Raw genomic sequence first — 18,992 nt, 5'->3', positions numbered from 1 at the left:
CTTCTTTCAACCCACTTAACTCCTTACTTTAACACACCCACTGCTACTGACTGGATCCGCAAATTCCTTGTTTCCCTTTACACTTGGTGCACCTGCACCGTCCCTCAAAGAACATAGATGAAGGCCGGGTTCTCAAAGTCGGTCATGTCGTCAAAGGCGTTCTCGTACAGGGTGGCAATGTCGAGGCCAGCAGCAGCCATCTGGGCCGTGAGCTGCTCCTTGTACTTTTGCGCCTCCTCGTAGGTCATGATGGACATGTCCTCGAGCTCCTCGGGGAGGCCCATGGCGACGCGGCGCGCGGCCTGCTTCTTGTTGAGGTGGCCGAGGTAGACGCGCTGGATGCAGATGAGGAGGATGAGCACGCTCCAGCAGCCAATGTTGACGTAGAGACCCGTGTGGTAGTAGGGCGCCTCGCGGGCAAAGTAGACCTGGGGGCCGATGATGTTGCCCGCGCACTGGAAGACGAACATGGTGGCAAACGTGACGACACGCTTGGTCGAGCCTCCGGCGTTCGAGTTGGCCCACGTGTACAGCAGGGGCTGGATGCCGGAAAGCACCTGGGCGACGTAGTAGCATGCGGTGAGGGCACCGGTGTTGGTGCGGGGGATACGGCAGAGACCGACGGCGCCAGCGATCGGGGGGATGGCGCAGCAGCTGATCCGAGTGGTCAGTTGCCGCAAGGGTATGGTTCAACGCACGCAATGACAGCCCAGCGGACCTTGAGCTTGGTGGTGAGGTAGCCAGTGATGATGAGTGTGAGGATGGCAATGACACCGGTGGGGCACTGCATGAGGATAGCCTGGGAAAGTCAGTTGGTGAAAAGGCGGAATAAATCCGTCCCAAATGGCCTCCGATTTGACCTTACCTTGAACGAAGTGAAGCCGAAGCTGAACTGTCAGCACTGTGATCTCTGAGCTCTCTTCTTTAAACGTACCCCTTAATGATAAGTCCACCGAAAGTTCCAAAACCGCCCGAGGGAGTAGACGTGCAGATGTACATGGCGGCCCAGAGGTAGGTCTTGGGGTCGCGGTACACCTCCCAGACCTGGTTCCACTTCCAGGTGCTCGACTTGGTACCGGTGTTGTTCTCACGGAGACGCTCGATGGCAATCACACGGTCGTTGCCGCGCTTCAGGAAGGGAGCGGTGACGGGCGAGTTGGGCAGCATCCAGAAGATGAGGGGGACAAAGGCAAACGAGAGGCAGCCAATGAACAGGAAGATACCCCTGGAGGACTGTCAGCTCACTTGCCTGCCGGTTTAGCACTCACTGGTAGGCGTGGATCTTGGCGGTAGCGTGGCCAATGCCGTAGGACATGAGGGGGCCGATAATGGCAGCGCATGAGTTGGCGATCTGATAAGCGATGGTACGGGACGCCTGCTCGCGACGAGTGTACCAGCACTGAGTGAGGAAGATGAACGCCGGAAGGATGGTCGCCTCAAACATGCCGAGGAGGAAACGACAGGCCATGAGGCCAGACCAGTTGTGCGCGGCAGCAGTGCAGATGGTCATGATCGACCATCCGGCAAAATTGAAGCAGACCCAGTACTTGATGGGGAAGATGATGAGGGCATACGACGAGAGGGGCTGGAGACAGAGCTGGGCAATGTAGACAATGGAGCTGAGCCACGAGTACTGCGTTCCGTGAAGGCCAGTGGCCGTCTGCAGGTCGAAAACCGCTGCATAGGACAGCGAGGACTTGTCAAGCTGTTGGAAACGTCAGCGTGCGCTCTTGAAAAACAAGAACGGCGGGATGGATGTCAACAGATCGGCAGCTCGGAGAAAAGTCGGCGGTTTGCCGCCACATTGCCACCTTCCCCGGCTTCTCAACAAACAACCCGAACGCTTCTTTACTTACCTGCTGAGCAAAGTACGTGATGCACATGGGGAGACAGACGTAGATGTCGATCAGGCGAAGGACACGCTTGCGGTCCTCTGGAGTGGCCTCGACATGGCCAGCTTCGGCCATGAGCTTGGCCGCGTCGTCCATGCTAAAGTTGGCGGTCTTCTTGTGTGGCTGGGCATGTTCGACGAGCTCGAGCTCGACGGGCTCGGCCTTGGTGTCGGCGGCAATTTCGTGCTTGGTGCCGCCCATGGTCGGTGGATGGATGACTTTGCAAAGCAAGTTGGGCTTGGGCAAGACCTGGGAAGGCACCTGGGACATTTAAACCTCATTTAAACCTAGAGAGGGACGGGACATCAATATCCCAACATGGGCTTTGCTGCGCAATGTGCCGAGGCGTTGCAACCCGTAGCCTGTGGCGTTGTGGACTGCAGGGACCGAACAAGAATCGTATATTCCTTGGCACGAACATTCCGGGAATGCGTTCGGCACTCGGTGCGAGTCTCCACGCTGTACAGACCGGTGATGTCTCTGCCTCACCGGATCACGCAGTGTCTTCCGAGGGCGGCCCGCGCGGCCCGCGAACGTTTCTAACCCTCGCAGCGAACATCAGGTGACGCCGTCGCAGTCGTTATTCCCGTTTCCAGTCAACATGCCCGTTGCATATGTGTGCAACCCTGCACAGTAGCTGGGGAGCCACAGGGGCTTCGTAAGGGCCACCGCTGTTTGGGAGTGGGGCTCGCGATTGGCGTGGGTGGGGCTCGACGGCGCGCAGCCCCCCCCCCCCGCAGTGCCCCGGATTTTCGGCTTATTTCGACAAGCCATACCGAGGAGCACCGGGCCGTGTTGTCAATCCATCCTCGCCGTCTTCGCCTTGTGCTTTCATCTTCGCTACATCTCTTCGTCCGGTTCTCAACCGCGTCGGCCCCGTCACGGATATGGACCGGCGACGCCTCCCAACGGAAGATCGGTGCCGAGGACCACGAGCAAGTGCTCAATCCCAACTCCACTCGATCGACTGTCTATCTTGTGCTCTCATGTGCGCAACATGTCTTTTTCCGGCGTTCAGCCGGGCCGGTACACGCGCGGACCAACACCGGCGCCGAGGGACGAGCAGAGTGGAGACCTCTCGAGTGGCTGCGATGCTCCTGAGCAACGTTGACCCCCCGGCGTCACGCCGTTGGTTGGCGCCAGCAGCGCTTGTTTGTCACAATCTGGCCAACACGGTGATCTCCGCCGCAGTCCCCACTGGCACTTTCTCCGCTACCGGCGGTGCTGCCACTCAATAGTTGAGGGTCCCGGGCCCGCTCCACTGTTCCCCACACGTCTGGCCATGGATTACTCGCAGCTCACTGAGGAGGTTGGCCACCCGCTCCTGGGTGGAATCGTGAGACCCCCGCACGACTTGCCACGGGCTGACATTCTCAGGCCACCAAGCGACTGGACCACTTTGCTGATGGCGTGTACAGCCGCTACAACCTGTCGTCGGTGCTTGCGCGTGAGCGCTTCGACGACGATGAACATGTCCAGATGACGATGTGGTCTACCCCAGGCACAGACAAGGTCGCGTTTGAGAATGTCATGAGCCACTTCTCTGGCAATGAACCCACTCGCCAGCTTCGCAAGGGCGAGGTCGTTGGCAAGTCGTGGACACACCATTGGATCCATCTCCGGCTCAACATCCCGCCATCATTCCGTGCCACTGGCGAGCCCGTTATCTGTATGTGGTGCTGAACAGTGGCCTGTGCTGACTCCTGCTCAGTCGAGTTTGATCCGTCCTGCGAGGCCATGATATTCGATATGGACGGCAACGTCAAGCATGGTGAGTGCGGTGTGCTGTCAGTAACTGACGCGTTGCAGGAATCACCGGAGGCATCAACTCGCCCATCAAGGCGTTCCCCGGCTACGTCGAGGATCGTCGCGTGGACCACATCATTCCTCGCGACGCCGTCGAGAAGGGCGTCTACGAGTGCATGATCGAAGTGTCGTGTAACCGCATCATGGGTATTGGCAAGGAACTGCCGCACAACCCTCCTGATGTAAGGTTCCCATTCCGTTTCCGTGCTGACCTGTTCAGGACGACCTTACCTTCCCTCTCAAAGTCGCGGACCTCATCCACGCCCGGTCAGAGGCCATGGCGCTGCATATCGACTTCAAGGTCCTCACGCAGCTCGCCATTGCTCCTGACGCACATTGCTCTCCGGTGGCCCAAAAGAGCTTGCGCGTGGCCAACCAGATCATGGACACATTCCACCATCCAGCCAACAGTGCTGCTGTCGACGACGCTATCAAGCGTTGCCGTGCACTTGCAGCCACAGTCATTGGGTCGCTCGACCCGGCCGACCAGTCGTCCTTGGGCGAGACGAAAATCTGGGCTATTGGGCACTGCCACATCGACACGGCCTGGCTGTGGCAGTACCTCCACACGCAGCAGAAGATTGCGCGTAGCTGGAGCACACAGGTCGACCTGATGGAGCGGTACCCCGAACACCAGTTTGCCGCGTCGTCGGCGCAGCAGTTTGTGTGGCTCGAGGAGCTGTACCCATCGCTGTCCAAACGCGTCAACGCCGCCGTCGCCCGCGGCAGCTTCCACCCCGTGGGCGGATCGTGGATTGAGCACGACTGTGTCCTGCCCTCGGGCGAGTCGCTGTGCAAGCAGTACCTCTACGGCCAGCGATACTTCACCGCCCGGTACGGCCAGCCCTGCCGTGAAGCCTGGTTGCCAGACACGTTCGGGTACGCTCCTCAGCTGCCGCAGATCCTCCGCGGTGCCGGAATCGAGTACTTTTTCACCCAGAAGCTGTCGTGGAACAACATCAACGTGTTCCCTTACTCGACGTTTAACTGGTGCGGCCTTGATGGATCCCAGGTGCTCGCGCACATGACACCCACGGACACGTACAATGGTCAAGCCAATTAGTGGGTAGCAGGCGCTTGGTATTTCTGACCCAGCAGCTCGGAACTGCTCAAGGGCATCCAGCGCCACAAGAACTTGGCGGTCACCGACGAATGTCTCCTGCTCTTTGGCAACGGCGATGGCGGTGGCGGCCCCACCTCGTTGATGATCGAAAAGGTGAGTACACGGTACATTGGTGTCTAACGCCCCACAGATTCGCCGCTGGCGTTCGCTTGCGGAGAAGAACATTGAAGTGCCAACCGTCAAGATTGGCAAAGTGGCCGACTTCTTCGACCATGTCCTTGAAAAGACGCACAACGGTCGTGCGTTGCCTACTTGGCGTGGCGAACTGTATTTCGAGCTTCATCGCGGGGTGGGTAGCTTTCTGGTCGTCCGGGCAGCACAAGCTAACGCCGCAGACATTCACCAGCCAGGCTGCGATCAAGGAGGGCAACCGCGCGTGCGAGCGTTTGCTCCGAGACGTCGAGTACTTTGCGACCTTGGCGTCGCTGGGATCGGGCGCATACGAGTATCCCAAGTACGTTGTCCCTGGATCATGTCACACAACTGACAAGGCAGGGTCGAGCTGGACGCGATTTGGAAGGACGTGCTGCTCAACCAGTTCCACGACGTGTTGCCCGGCACCTCGATCCGGAAAGTGTGCGAGGACGCCGTGAGGATGTACGACCAACGGCGCGCAGAGCTTGCCGTCCTCCTTGAGCACGCTCTCGAGGTTCTCTACCCGGCAGGCGAGGGGCAACTTATCGCCCTCGACGCCACACGCATCCCGCGCCGCGAGGTCGTGCCACTTGGAGACCTCCCAAGCACGTCGGCCGTGAACGGCACGGGGCCGCGTCTTGGCTTCCTCACCAGCGATGCCTCGGGCGTGGGAATGATCGCTCCTCCCCCGTCGGACGCCGTTCCACCGCACGCGTACGTCGATGGCGAAACGCACGTCCTGGAGAACGCCGACTTCCGCGTCACCATCGCGGGCGGACGCATCACGTCGCTGATTGACCGTGCGGTTGAACGTGAACTGGTCAAACCCAGTCCGGGAGCCGAGAGCGCCGGCTTGATGCTGTACGGCGACCTCCCGCTCTCGTACGATGCGTGGGATGCCGAGATCTACCATCTGAACAGCGTCCAGGCGCTCGACTTCACCGAGGTGGCCGTGGTCAATTCGGGTCCGCTCCGCGCGACGCTGCGTGCTGTCGCAAAGTTTGGCAAGAGCACTGCCACCTTGGACGTGAGTGAGTTCCAACCAGGTTCCCTGCTAACACGGCCAGATATCCCTCGACGCTGTGGTTCCCGTCGCCAACACGCGCAGCGTAATCCGCATCGACGCTTCCGTCGACTGGCACGAGACCCACAAGTTCCTGAAATGTGAGTTGAGTTGTGCTCATCGACACGCTAACTCTGCAGTCGCGCTCCCCGTCGATATCCACTCGACGCTCGCCACGTATGGCACTCAGTACGGACTGGTCGAACGCCCAACGCACAGGAACACGACGCTCGACCAGGCCAAGTTTGAAGTATGCGGCCACATGCTCGGCGACCTGAGCGAGACGGGTTACGGTGTGGCGATCGTCAGTGACCACAAGTACGGATACGCCGTGGAAGGCAATTGCATGCGGTGAGTGCAGACAAGACGAGCAGGGGGAGCCTTGCTGACATTACAGTCTGTCGCTTCTTCGGTCGGCCATCGCGCCGGACCCACAGCAGGACCAGGGCCGGCACGAATTCTCGTTTGCCGTGATGCCCCATGTAGGGCGTCTGGTCGAAAGTGGGACGTACCAAGCTGCCATGGCTTTCGTCAACCCTGTGCATCGTGCGTAGCCAGACTCTTGCACCCTTCGATTCCGCGAGCTGACCTTGACGCTGCAGTGAGGAGCGTCGGTGCCATCCCTGAACCCAAGGTGACCGTCAGCCTCGAGGGCCTGGGCGCGCACCAGGTGGTCCTCGACAACGTCAAGCGTGGTGAGGACGACTTTGACTCGACGACGGGTGCCAAGACCCTCATCCTGCGCCTGTACGAGAGTCTGGGTGGGCGGGCCTCGGTCACCGTCAACATGTAAGTCGTCTAACCGCATTGTGCCTGCTGACGCCGCAGTCGTGGTGTGGCTGTCAAAGCCATCGCGAGGTGCAACGTCTTGGAGGAGAAGGTGGGCGACGCCGCGTGGACGCCAGTGGACGGAGGCGTCGACGTCGCACTCAACATGCGTCCATTCGAGCTCTTGACGCTCAAGGTGGTTGTAGATGAGTAGAGATCGGTAGAGACAAAAAGGTGTTGGAGTGCGAATGGGAATGAGAACATTGGTCCCCCCGCGCGGAGAGTTACAGGGGCATTTCTAAGATCTAAGATCGGCCAGCGCCTCGATCATCAGATCATCAACCGGCTGATCGCGGCTGATGAACACTGCCAGGGATCTTCATGTCGAATGTCACGATCTGTGGGATGCGGCGGGGGCACGTCGTGCGTGGCATGCGTGGCCAACAGCGTGTTCCAGTTGGTCCGGAATCGGAGAGTGTCTACGTGCCAATTGCCTCTGCCCCCACCCACTCACGTTGCCTGGAAACCTGCTGCGGGAAGCTGGAACTAACAGCTGATCTGGAAACCCGCGATGCAGTTTATACATGTGAAGGTCTCCACTTCGACCACTTCAGGACCATTCGCGCCATTGGGGAGTTCCGCAGTCCGAAAACCTCAACGACCTGGAACAGTTCCGCGGCGCCATGTGGTGGCCGTCGTGGTGGCCGTCGTGGTTTGCCTCTATGATCGTCTGGCGCGGCTAACAATGTCTTAGGGTGGGTTCAGTGTCAAATGTCAATTTCCTTTTTGCCGCAAACGCCACCTGGCCGCAGTCGCGCGGGGTAGGTGTGCGCTCGATCTCGCACTACGCTATACTTCTCTGGCCCTCTGGCGCGCGCAGGCTCTCATTCATCTCCCTAACTCAGGTCGTAGGCCAACGCCGAAGGCCGTCTGGCGGCCGCCCGCCCGCTCTCGCCGCTCTGGACAACCTTGTCGCCACCTATGCACACCAGCACGGTCCTCATTCTCCCACTTGTCATCTTGACAACATACGGCGACACCTCATACTTTACGATTTCCATGGCCCCCATTTGAGCACACCCGACAAACATGGTCGCTGATAGCCAGGCGCTGTCCATCCCCGACGTGTTGGAGGTACGTCCACATGTCGACTAAAGGGCCTAAGAGCACAGCGTTTCTCTGACCACGGCTGACATCACGCCAACAGTCGTACCCCTTTCCCGCCTTTGTGCTGCTCTGTCCGCACTCGCAGGTCAGCTCGCCGGCACTGTCGCAAGCAGGCACTCTGCCATCCCCACCTCAGACTCCATCCACGAGCTCATTTCCAACGTCACTGTACGCCAACCAACGATGGCGCCGCGTGACCAACGGCGCTCTCCTGCACGAGTGCCTTTCGCCAGACTCTCAAAACGAGCTGTTAAGATGGCTCCGAGATCGCATCTCTGCGCCTGTCGCCAGCCCCGAGCTTGATACGCTGAGCGACGACGATTCAGAGGACGAAGATGTCGACGAGCGGCACGACGGATCGGCCCGGAAAGCGATGTCGCTCGAGTTCCACTTTCCCCGCCGAACGCGGGCCCGGCGGCTCGAGCTCGTCGCCTCTGTGCTTCCGAGCGCGTCCAGCAGCAGCACCGGTACCACCGTGATGATCACGACGCGGCCGCGGTCGTGGCGCCGATCACGCCCGTCACACCGGACCGACGCATCTCGCCCGGGAACACGAAGGAGTTCACCAGTCTCCGGAATGCGTAACATGTCCCATCAGTCACTTCCTGTCTTCAAGGACAGCTTCAGCAAGAACGTTTCTCCCCTGCTCCCCAGTGAGGTCGACGGCGCCAGTGTCACAGCCTCTGGCAGGCGCCGCTTGCCCTCAAAGAACTTGGAGAGTATCAACTACGGCGGAGGGCGGTACGACGTCAGCATCAACTATAAGCGAGGTGTGTGGACCCAGTATAGCTGTCGCTGACAACAGGCGACAACATCTTTATTGGCGCCGACGGTGTGGTCAAAACCTCGCCCAAGGACAGCTACAGTGGCCGGCCACCTAACACCGCGGCGCTCTTCGAGACGGTCCGCTGGGGTGAAACGCCGTTGGGTCCGCGCGAATCGTGGACGGCCCAACAGCGCGCGTTCGTACAGTTCCTCGTTCACAGCACCCCGCTCCCTGCAGCATGTTATTGGGGCACGGGAGACGACTGCACCATGCTCTACAACAAGGCTTTCGCGCAGGAATGTCCCGACCACCCACGCCGGTTTGCGGCCCACGGCCCAGACATGGTCCAGGAAGGTAAGCTATGCCGCCCTCCGATTTTAGCTCACGTCAGAACTGCGAGAACCTCTAGGCAACCTCTTTGACGCGGTTCTGGCGGGAAGCATTGTTGTCAAGGATGACGAGCTGTCGGTCCGCCGGGACATGGACGGCCACTTGCGCGAGGTGTACCGTCGGCTGTTCTGGGCTCCGGTCGAGGACGATGACGGTACGGTGATGGGCACCTGGCATGTGACGCGCGACACCACACCCACTGTGGTGGGTAACAGGCGTGTGGGCATGCTTCGTGACCTGGGTGATTGCCTCTGTACGTGTTCCCAACCCCCACCGTTTAGCCCACGGTTTACTGACCTCCAGCGACTGTGCGGACAGAACACGCATTCCAGAGTGGTGTACTGGAGACACTCCATGTGCACCCCAAGGACGTTCCATTTGCGCTGCTTTACTACGTGGAGGAGTCTGGTGAGGCTGCTGTCCCACCGCTCGATCTAACACTGCAGTTCCGACCTTGAGAGATCCAACGCGTTACCCCAAGTCTGCGCGTCTGCGCCTGGCAGGTGGGATCGGCGTCCCGGACGAACACGACTCGGCTCCCGAAGTCGTCAGTGTCTCGCTCGTCGATGACGAGACCCCTGTCCCTGGCGCACTCGTCGCGGAAGATCCCACCGGCTCCCCAGCGAACAGTTACGCCAGCACGTTTGACTCTGTGGCGTCTGCGGACCCAGGTTGGGGCTTTGCAAACGCCCTGCTGAGCCGTAACACGGCTACTGTCGACTGCGCAGAGCTCATAGACGGCTATCCATTCAGAGTGTGGGACTGTCTGCCTTCCCAGGCGTTCGTCATTCCCATCTCGTTGGCCAGTGACGAAGGGCTCCCCCCGGCTGTGCTGGTGATGGGAGTTAGTCCTCGGATCAAGCTGGACCCCACGTACAACCTGTTTGCCGAAGAGTACGTCCAGTAGCTACCATCTCGTCTAGCTAACCTTCAGTCTTCGCTTCGTAATGGCTTCCCACCTCTCAGCCATCCGGAGCTATGCGGCAGCCGAACGCCGGCTTGTTGATCTGGCAAAACTGGACCGCACAAAGAGTTCCATGTTCTCCAGCGTCAGCCACGAGCTTTTAGCGCCGCTCGCGCTCATCTCCGGTCCTGTCGATGACGTCCTCGCCGACACGCCGCCAGAAGACAAGCAGAAACACGAGCTGCTCACGATGGCCCAGCGCCATATCGGCCGACTGTCGCGCCTCGTCTCCATGCTCATGAACATCAGCGCCCTGGACGCGGGTAGGCTCCAGAGCAGTTTTGTCCGCGTCAACCTTGGCATGCTCACGCGTAACGTGGCGGGCCTCTTCCGCAAGATTGCCGCCAACAGTAAACTGCAATACACGGTCCTTTGCGACGAAAAGCCTAGGAGCGTCTATGTCGACCGCGAGGGCTGGGAGAAGATCCTGTGCTGCCTGATTGAGAACGCGCTCAAGTTCACCACGGAAGGTTTCATCCGCGTCTGCCTCGAGTACACCCACAAGGCAGCAATCCTCACGGTGACCTGCAGTGCTGTCGGTATCCCTGGTACCCACGTCGAAGACACGACAGTCGGCCTCTTCCCGCCCGAAGGGTACCAAGGGCGGCGTAGAGGATCTGCCAACGGCGCCGGCGAGAGTGCCATCAGCCTCATTTTGGCCGAGAAGCTCGTCCACCTCCACCACGGCGAGCTGGAGATGGAAGGCCGTACGCTACACGAAACGCTCGACAGCGGCACAATCTTCCGTGTACGCCTCCCGCTCGGGAGCTCGCACCTCTCGCCCGACGTCATTGGATCCTCGGACGAACCTTTGGTGGCCCCCTCTGCTGGCGGAGGGCAGTTTGGCCGCCAGGTCATGGAAGAGGTCGCGACATGGTATTCCGACTATGGCGCTGCCCACGAAGACGGTGACACCAACAGCTCGTACACGAGTCCGCCAAGTGCCAGCGGCAGCGGAGAGTCCAAACAAAGTGGCAGCAGCGGCGTCCGCAGCATCGACTCGCAGGGCCTTCACTTTGTCAAGGACGACGTCATCATGGTCGTCGAGGACCTTGCGGACGCTCAGCGATACATGAAGACGATCTTTGAGCCATACTGCACCGTTGTGGTAGCCAAGAGCGCCAAGGAGGCGCTCGCGATATCGGAGAAGCAGGCGCTGTCGCTCATCATCTCGGACGTCATGCTCCCCGGAGTGAGTGCAGCTGTGCAGGTAATCAAATAGAGCTGACGACACGCCAGATGAACGGCGTGGCCCTCCTTGATGCACTCCGAACGGGCACCAAAGCCCAGCAGTTGGTCCCCGTCATCCTCCTTACTGCGATCGACGACAGGCGGACGACAGACATGTTGCGCGCAGACGACTACCTGGCCAAACCGTTCAACGCGCGTGAACTGGTGGTTCGAGCCAACATGCAGCTGCAAATGGGCAAGAAACGCCTGGCGCTTGAAAACGCGTTTGAGAAACGCACACAAGAGCTCCGCATGCTGTCAGAGCACTCGCCCGCGGGTATGTTCCGTGCCGATGAAGGTGGCCGGCAGTTGTACGCCAACCAAGCTTGGTGAGTTGTGGAGTGTCAATGAGCCTTCTGACGCGGACAGGTACGATTTGTGCGGCGTACCAAGAGGTGACCACTGGGGGGACTACATCCACCCAGACACGCAGGAAAAATGCGGCAATGAGTGGATGGACTTTCTCGCATCGGACGACCGCGTGAGGAACATTGAGACCAAGTGGCTGAACGGCCAATGGACGTGTACGTGCTTGGCCAAGCTGGACCCTGCTGGTGGACAGGCAGGCGGTATGATCGGCAGCTGCATCGACATTACCGAAAGCAAGCTCAACGACGAGCTGCAGGCCCAGCGTATCCAGGAAGCGGAGAAACGCCGTGCCGAGGCGGAGGAGGCTCGCCAGCAGCAAGAGCTCCTCATCGACATTACCAGCCACGAGATTCGCAACCCGATCTCCAGTCTCATGCAGTGCAGCAGCATGGTGCGCAACAACCTGCTGCTCCTGCACGAGCAAATCAAGCAGTGTCTCGAAACCCCAGAAGGCACCATCAAGCCCACCCACCAGCTGCTTTACTCAATGGAAGAGGACCTCGATGCGCTCGACAGCATCTACCAATGCGGCCTGGCGCAGGAACGCATCAGTAACGACGTTCTGTGTCTGGGCAAAATGCAGCTGGACCGGTTGGAGATGTTCGATGTCGACACCGATATCCGTAAACTCGGGCAAAAGGTGCTCTCAATCTTCCAGAGCGAGGCGAGGATGAACCACATCAGCCTGGCGCTCACCCTCTCGCCCGCGATAGAGGACCTGGGAATGGAGACGGTCATGACTGACCCTGTACGCTTGACACAAATGTAGGTACAATGTCGTGGCCAAAGCTAACCCGCTCCCAGCGTAACCAACCTCCTCTCCAACGCGATCCGCTTCACTGCCAACAGCAAGGAACGCCGTGTTGAGCTGCGCATCGATGCGGGCGTCGATGCTCCAGATGAGGACTGCTGCGTAAAGCCGCCGTCCTCGGGACCTCACGTCGGCCCCGACCCGTTTGTGTACCTCTTCGTTTCTGGTGAGTTGAATGATCCACGACATTTGCTTACCAACTCTCAGTCCGTGACACTGGGCCCGGCCTCACCCCTGCCGAGCTGGAAACGCTCTTTGAGCGCTTCACCCAGGCGTCTCCCATGACGCATACGGTGTTTGGCGGGTCTGGTCTCGGCCTCTTTGTCTGTCGCAAGCTCGCAGAACGCATGGGCGGCCGGATCGATGTGTCGAGCGCGTATGGCAAAGGATCAGAATTCCGGTTCTTCGTGCGCACCAGGGCCAAGGTGTCGCCATCTCAGCAGCCCGTTGAACACGCGACTGCAAAAGAGTCCAAGTCTGGGACGACGCTCAGCAACAACGATCCATGGCCTGTCTCGGTACCCCAGACCACCGTCGGTGGTACGGTCCGAAAGGCCTTGCCCCGGCTGTCCTTCAGCGGGGAACGCACGCTACCCAAACTACCCAACGTGCTCGTGGTCGAGGACAACCTCATCAACCGCAAGGTCCTGCTGCGCCAGCTGACGCACGTGGGCATCAAATCCGACTCGGCGAGCGACGGCCTGGAGGCGTGTACCAAGATCCAACAGGTCATGGACACGGCCTCTGCGACTGAGGGCTACGACTGCGTGCTCATGGACCTCGAGATGCCTGTCATGGACGGATACACTGCGGCGCGCAAAATCCGCGCAGAGGAGGCGGCCGGCCGGCTCCGGCGGAGCATCATCATTGCGCTTAGTAGGTCGCTTGAGCTTGATAATGGTACTGACCTACCCCAGCTGGTAACGCGCGTAAAGCCCGGATCAGCGAGGGCATGCTGGACTTTGACGCAGCGGTCATCAAGCCGTACCGCCTCGACGACCTGTTGCGGCTGATGGAGAAGCTCATTCAGCGCACGAAGGCGAATGGCTCAGTGGTGGCGGGCACTGCCACGGACACGGACGCCGCCGATGACGTTGGCGGAGACGCCGTCTCCACTGTTGTTTAACTATGATTTCTTTTAATTTCATGTGATCTCATGGATGTCATTTTGACATCAGACTTTCGTACTTTCGTACTTCGTTCGGGAAAAATGGCGCCGGCATGGCCATGTACTCCTGAGTCGCGTCGGAAACCCAATGCGCCTGAGGCATTCACGCTGAGAGGGCAAGTCAAGACATATTCCGTCCCTTGGCCTGGACTGGTCCACACCACCGGCCCGTCTCCCGATCAGAACAACGTTCCACTCCAGCAGATCTGAGGAATGCGCAGAACAGGACTGACACCGCCATTCGCCAAGTATAGCCCTTACATTGGGCCGACCGACGCGCTTTTCCTCGGCGATGCCCGACTCGCAATGCTCGCCACCCGGCACTCCTCGGAGACCTTCGGCAACGCGGTGTTCGAATCTCAGGCAAACCGTCCAGACGATCCCGTTTGCCAGGGACTGTGGCGCGTAATTTTATGGCAGAGGCCTGAACGGCCTGAAAGGCCTGAACAGGACTGTTCATGTCCTTTGCTGCTTGCTCGCTGTTGCAGCCCTTGCCATCTCTGGTGTTGCGCGCCGGGCACATGCCGGGAATCGCGTCCACCTGCTCCTTGCACAGGTGGGGCTGGACCCGTGGACGAGGTCGCGGCTGGCCAGACCGCAGCCACTCCGCCACCACCTACACCTGCCAAGGCCCAAGCGAGGCGAGGATAAAGATAGAGGTCGCGGCCGAAAGGCAGTACCGGGACGCAGCGACGTTCCCCGCACATGCGCGCGCGCGCATGTTGCCCCGGACGAGCAAAGTGGCGCTGAGACAGAGGATGCCGGCCCGGCATGGAAGAGACGCGGTTTCCTGTCGCCAGCTTTTTTCGCCTTTGCATGTTGCGACGTTGCGGGCGGTGTTTACCGACGCCTGGGAAGCTGGGAAGCATGGATCGTCATCTTGCTCTCTTGCATTGTCACATTGTCTCTTCCTAGTGACGTGGGTCCACGACGGCGCGTGTAGCGTTCGGTACTTGTATTTGGCCACCACCAACCTGCCTCAACCCACTTTCCTCCCCCCCTCGCCACACACAGTTTATTACGACAACGACTCCCGCAAACACCATGGACGACTCTGAACACGACGATGGCGCGACGGCCACGACCTCGACCTACGAGTTGGCCTCTCTCTCACGCGCCGAGCGCCGTCCCAGCCGTTCGGAGGCCTCGCGCCCCTTTGGCTTCCAGGCATTCACGAGCCTCACGCCCGCCTCGGCTGCGCCGACCACGATTCCAATCACTCCCCCCGACACGCCCGGCGTGAGCGACGACGAATCGCGCGGGGACGTGTTTCTCCAGTCCAAGGACCCCTACGCGCCTGTCGTCGAAGAGTCTCTGCCACCCACCCCGCTCGAACCCGCGTTCAACGGTGCCGGGCCATTCGACTCTGCCGCGGCCATCGAGGCCGCCCTCAAGGTCGCGGCGGAAGTGGCGGGTGCGGATTCGAACGCGGCTTTCGAGAGTGACCCCGAGGACGAGGCTGGTACGGCCCACGGCGGCGAACGCGAGCTTGCTACTCTCCCCCGCGTCGACGGTGGCAGGGAGGCCCTCACGTTCCTTGCCGCTGCGTTCTGTATCGAAGGTCTTGTCTGGGGCCTGCCATACTCTGTCGGTGTGTTGCACGAGTACTGGTCATCGCACCTCTTCCCCGGCGACGCGGCCGAGAGCACCCTCACCCTCGCGTCGACGTTGTCCACGGGTCTCCTCTTCTTCTCTGGTGCGCCGCTGGGACCCCTCTTCACCGCGTTCCCTTGGTACGAGAAGCACTTCCAGGTCGCAGGTCTGGTCATTGCCGTCGGTGGTCTCATCGGATCCGCCTTTGCCACGCAGCCGTGGCACCTCGTCCTCACCTTCGGTATCCTCTACCCGTGCTCGGCGGCGACGTACATGCCGTGCGCCACCAACATCTTTGAATGGTTCCAGGAACGCCGTGGACTCGCCACCGGCATCATGTACGCCGGCACAGGTACCGGCGGTGCGCTGTATCCCATCATCACGACTGCCCTGCTGAACAAGTTTGGATACAAGGCCACGATGATCGCGCTCGCCCTGTCGTTTGCCGTCCTCAACCTCGCCGCTCTGCCCTTTATCAGGCGTCGTATCCCGCTCGCAAAGCACCTCAACGGCGCCTCCAAGCGCCGCATGCGTCCCAAGGTCGACTTTTCGTTCCTCAAGACCCGCGCTGCGTGGATCGCATTCACATTCATGACCGTGACCAGTTTGGCAAACTTTATCCCATTGTTGTGGATTCCATGTAAGTGTGCCTTAAAAACAGCGCGTCCACTGTCCATTTTCGTTCCTGTGACTGACCTGTGTTCCAGCGTACGCGACCGCTATCAACGCCCAGCGACCCAACGGCGCCGCCCTCGTCTCCGTCATCAACGGAATCACGGCAGGCGGCAACGCGCTCAGTGGCTACCTGTCCGACCGTATCCGGTCGCGCATCATCGTCACGCTGTGGACGGTGATTGCGGGCCTGTCATGTGTCGTCCTGTGGGGGTTCGGCACCAACGTCGGCGTACTCACGGCCTTTGCCGTCGTGTGGGGTATCACGGGCGGCAGTCTGGCGGGCTTCTGGGGTAACATGATTGCCACCATTTCCGGTGGCGACCCGACCATCCCGCCCATTGCGTTCAGCATCTTCATCACGCTCAAGGGAATCGGGTGCTTTACGTCGGGCCCCGTGTCGACTGCGCTGCTGACGTTTGACGGGTTCCGCGGCGCAGCGGGCGCGTACGGTACCAACTATGTGAGCGAGGGGGGATGACTACGGCCAAAAGAGCCAAGCTGACAACGTAACCAGGGTATCCTCTTCATCTACACTGGTGTCATGACGTTTGTGGGAGGTATCGTCCTGGTCGCCTTTCCAGGATAGTGGCGGTGGATAATGTGGACGGACAATGAAAGGACAATTGGAAGAATGGAAGAACGATTAGATACCCAACTGTTGATACTTTACCCGGATATTGCCTAATTAGAATGCACGGCTGTTCTTCCGCTGTTCTCGTGTGTGTCGGTCGTCCTTTGCATTGGCGTGTGGAATCAACGCTTGCTCATGTATGGACAGAACGATCCCACTGGGAGTGTTGAATCTGTAACGGTGGTCCCTGCCTTCCAGCTGTCCCGGATCCCCGACATTTGGACGCCGAACTGAGCTCCGAGTTTATTAACTGCTGCGACCTAATGCATTCTCTAACGTGCTAACACTGATCGTACAAGTGGGGTGTATATACACTGCTCTCTCTCCTTTTTACAAGAAGCAATTAGTAGCGGGTGCCGAGGCCGCCCATGAGGACGAGCTTGGTGATCTGGTAGTCGTCCATGCCGTACTTGGAGCCCTCCTTGCCAAAGCCCGACTCCTTGATGCCGCCGAAGGGGATGGTAGCCTGCGAGAGGACACCCGAGTTGGCGCAGACCATGCCGGTCTCCATGGCCTCGGCGACGCGCCAGACACGGCCAATGTCGCGCGAGTAAAAGTAGCCGGCAAGGCCAAACTCGGTGTCGTTGGCGAGCTTCATGACCTCTTCCTCGGTCGAGAAGCGGTAGCAGGGGGCCAGGGGGCCAAAGGTCTCGTCCTTGGACACGAGGGCCGAAATGGGGACGTCGACGAGGACGGTGGGCTCGTAAAAGTTGCCCTTGCCGGCCTTGCCGCCGACGGTCACCTTGGCGCCCTTGGACACGGCGTCCTCGACGTGCTCGACGACCTTGGCAACGGCGCGGTCGTGGATGAGCGGGCCGTGGGTGACGCCGGCGTCGAGACCGTTGCCGACCACAAACTTCTCGACGGCAGCGGTGAGCTTGGTGGTAAACTCATCGTAGACCTTGTCCTGGATGAACAGGCGGTTGGCGCAGACGCAGGTCTGGCCCGACGAACGGAACTTGGCAATGAGGGCACCCTTGACGGCCTCGTCAACGTCGGCGTCGTCAAAGACAATGAAGGGGGCGTTGCCGCCGAGCTCCATCGAGAGCTTCTTCAGCGTCGACGAGCTCTGCTGCATGAGCTGCTTGCCGACACCGGTCGAGCCGGTGAACGAGACCTTCTTAATGACGGGGTGCTCGCAGAGGACCTTGGCAACCATGCGCGAGTTGCGCGAGGTGACGAGGTTGAGGACACCAGCGGGGATACCGGCCTGCTCGGCAATCTCCATGAGGGCCATGGCCGACAAGGGGGTGTCCGAGGGAGCCTTGATGACACAGGTGCAGCCGGCGGCGAGGGCGGGGCCGATCTTGCGGGTGATCATGGCCGAGGGAAAGTTCCAGGGGGTGATGATGCCGACGACACCAATGGGCTGCTTGATCACGAGGTTACGCAGGCCAGGGATGGTCGAGGGGATCACATCACCGTAGGTGCGCACAGCCTCGCTGGCAAACCACTCCATGAACGAGGCCGAGTACTTGTGCTCGCCGGTGGCGTCGGCGAGGGGCTTGCCGTTCTCAAGGGTGATGAGACGCGAGAGCTCCTCAGTGCGCTCAAGCATGAGGTTGAAGAACTTCATCAGAGTGTCCTGGCGGTGCTGCGAGTTGTCAGATCGAGTTTTCTGCAAGCGTCTGGACTCGGACTCACCTTGGGCGAGGTAGCGGACCACACGGGGAAAGCGTCCTCGGCGGCCTTGACAGCGCCGAGAACCTCCTCCTCGCTGAGGTCGGGAACATCGGCAATGCGCTCGCCGGTAGCGGGGTCTGGGGAAAAGTCAGCTTGTTGCTTCTTTGTTCGTGGGCGTAGGCCAGACGCCTCGCATCTCGCGTCTGTCTCGGAAACTCACTGGTGACAACAAAGGTCTTGCCAGACTGGGCGTCAACCCACTTGCCGTTGATGTAGGCCTGGGTCCTGAGCTGGGGGGAGACGGTCATTTTGAAAGTGTGTGAGAGAGAGAGATGGGGAGAATGCGAGAGAGAGACGTGGAAACACGTAGCAGAGGGGCACCCATATATGTGTGCTCCCCATCGTCAGTGGCCCCATCGACCGGGTAGAGACCTTCCATGCGTCGGTTAACGGCCGCACCCAGGGGTGGGGACATTCACAGGCGCCGGACATATGCGCACTTTGGCAATGATAACCGAATACCGAACCTCGCCGTCGTTGCCAAGGGAGGAGCCCCTGGAGAGGGGACCCCACGTTTTGCACGTCTCGCTTAACGCCAAGCCGCGCGTAGGAAGGCCTGTGGATGTTGGACGGCGAACAGACGCGAACATGGTCGCGCAGTGAGGTCGGAGAGGTCGCGGTCAAGTCGGGATCGCGGCCGGAGCCCAAATGTTTTGATCCGTGGCCCACCTCTGGGAGCTGTTTGGGACTGCGCGCCTGTGTAATGAGCACACAGGTCGTTTACTCTGAGATTGCACTCGCCGTAATGGGAGCACACG

The 18,992-nt window shown here is 60.1% G+C and overlaps 5 protein-coding genes across 5 annotated transcripts; 3 read left to right on the top strand and 2 right to left on the bottom strand.

Moving 5' to 3' along the window:
* Positions 1-104: 104 nt before the first annotated feature.
* On the bottom strand, positions 105-2,093 carry EHS24_004258 (uncharacterized protein; the record flags this gene model as incomplete). The annotated part of the gene is made up of 6 exons (XM_028619863.1): positions 105-654; positions 699-799; positions 866-887; positions 935-1,225; positions 1,269-1,705; positions 1,857-2,093. 6 exons carry the CDS (start codon positions 2,091-2,093, stop codon positions 105-107), a joined length of 1,638 nt encoding a protein of 545 aa, XP_028478835.1.
* Positions 2,094-3,174: 1,081 nt separating this feature from the next.
* On the top strand, positions 3,175-7,001 carry AMS1_1 (Glycoside hydrolase, 38 vacuolar alpha mannosidase; the record flags this gene model as incomplete). Its single annotated transcript, XM_028619862.1, has 14 exons — positions 3,175-3,228; positions 3,270-3,561; positions 3,604-3,663; positions 3,702-3,880; positions 3,919-4,688; positions 4,797-4,914; positions 4,952-5,110; positions 5,157-5,275; positions 5,317-5,983; positions 6,024-6,120; positions 6,160-6,370; positions 6,417-6,565; positions 6,622-6,808; positions 6,848-7,001. 14 exons carry the CDS (start codon positions 3,175-3,177, stop codon positions 6,999-7,001), a joined length of 3,216 nt encoding a protein of 1,071 aa, XP_028478834.1.
* An 875-nt stretch (positions 7,002-7,876) lies between these two features.
* On the top strand, positions 7,877-13,610 carry EHS24_004256 (uncharacterized protein; the record flags this gene model as incomplete). The annotated part of the gene is made up of 12 exons (XM_028619861.1): positions 7,877-7,921; positions 7,995-8,724; positions 8,760-9,074; positions 9,112-9,363; positions 9,414-9,518; positions 9,557-10,004; positions 10,045-11,266; positions 11,314-11,633; positions 11,674-12,438; positions 12,478-12,650; positions 12,692-13,360; positions 13,402-13,610. The coding sequence occupies 12 exons, from the start codon at positions 7,877-7,879 to the stop codon at positions 13,608-13,610; spliced, it is 5,253 nt and encodes a 1,750-aa protein (XP_028478833.1).
* A 1,086-nt stretch (positions 13,611-14,696) lies between these two features.
* EHS24_004255 (uncharacterized protein) lies at positions 14,697-16,506 on the top strand (the record flags this gene model as incomplete). The annotated part of the gene is made up of 3 exons (XM_028619860.1): positions 14,697-15,885; positions 15,953-16,380; positions 16,435-16,506. The coding sequence occupies 3 exons, from the start codon at positions 14,697-14,699 to the stop codon at positions 16,504-16,506; spliced, it is 1,689 nt and encodes a 562-aa protein (XP_028478832.1).
* A 388-nt stretch (positions 16,507-16,894) lies between these two features.
* Positions 16,895-18,482, bottom strand: UGA2_3 (succinate semialdehyde dehydrogenase NADP+ linked; the record flags this gene model as incomplete). The annotated part of the gene is made up of 3 exons (XM_028619859.1): positions 16,895-18,145; positions 18,196-18,311; positions 18,395-18,482. 3 exons carry the CDS (start codon positions 18,480-18,482, stop codon positions 16,895-16,897), a joined length of 1,455 nt encoding a protein of 484 aa, XP_028478831.1.
* Between the last annotated feature and the right edge of the window lie 510 nt (positions 18,483-18,992).

Source organism: Apiotrichum porosum (genome assembly GCF_003942205.1).
Source record: "Apiotrichum porosum strain DSM 27194 chromosome Unknown scaffold_2, whole genome shotgun sequence".
NCBI lineage: Eukaryota > Fungi > Basidiomycota > Tremellomycetes > Trichosporonales > Trichosporonaceae > Apiotrichum > Apiotrichum porosum.
Note: the sequence above shows the minus strand (reverse complement) of the source record. Positions and strands in the feature narration are given on the sequence as shown.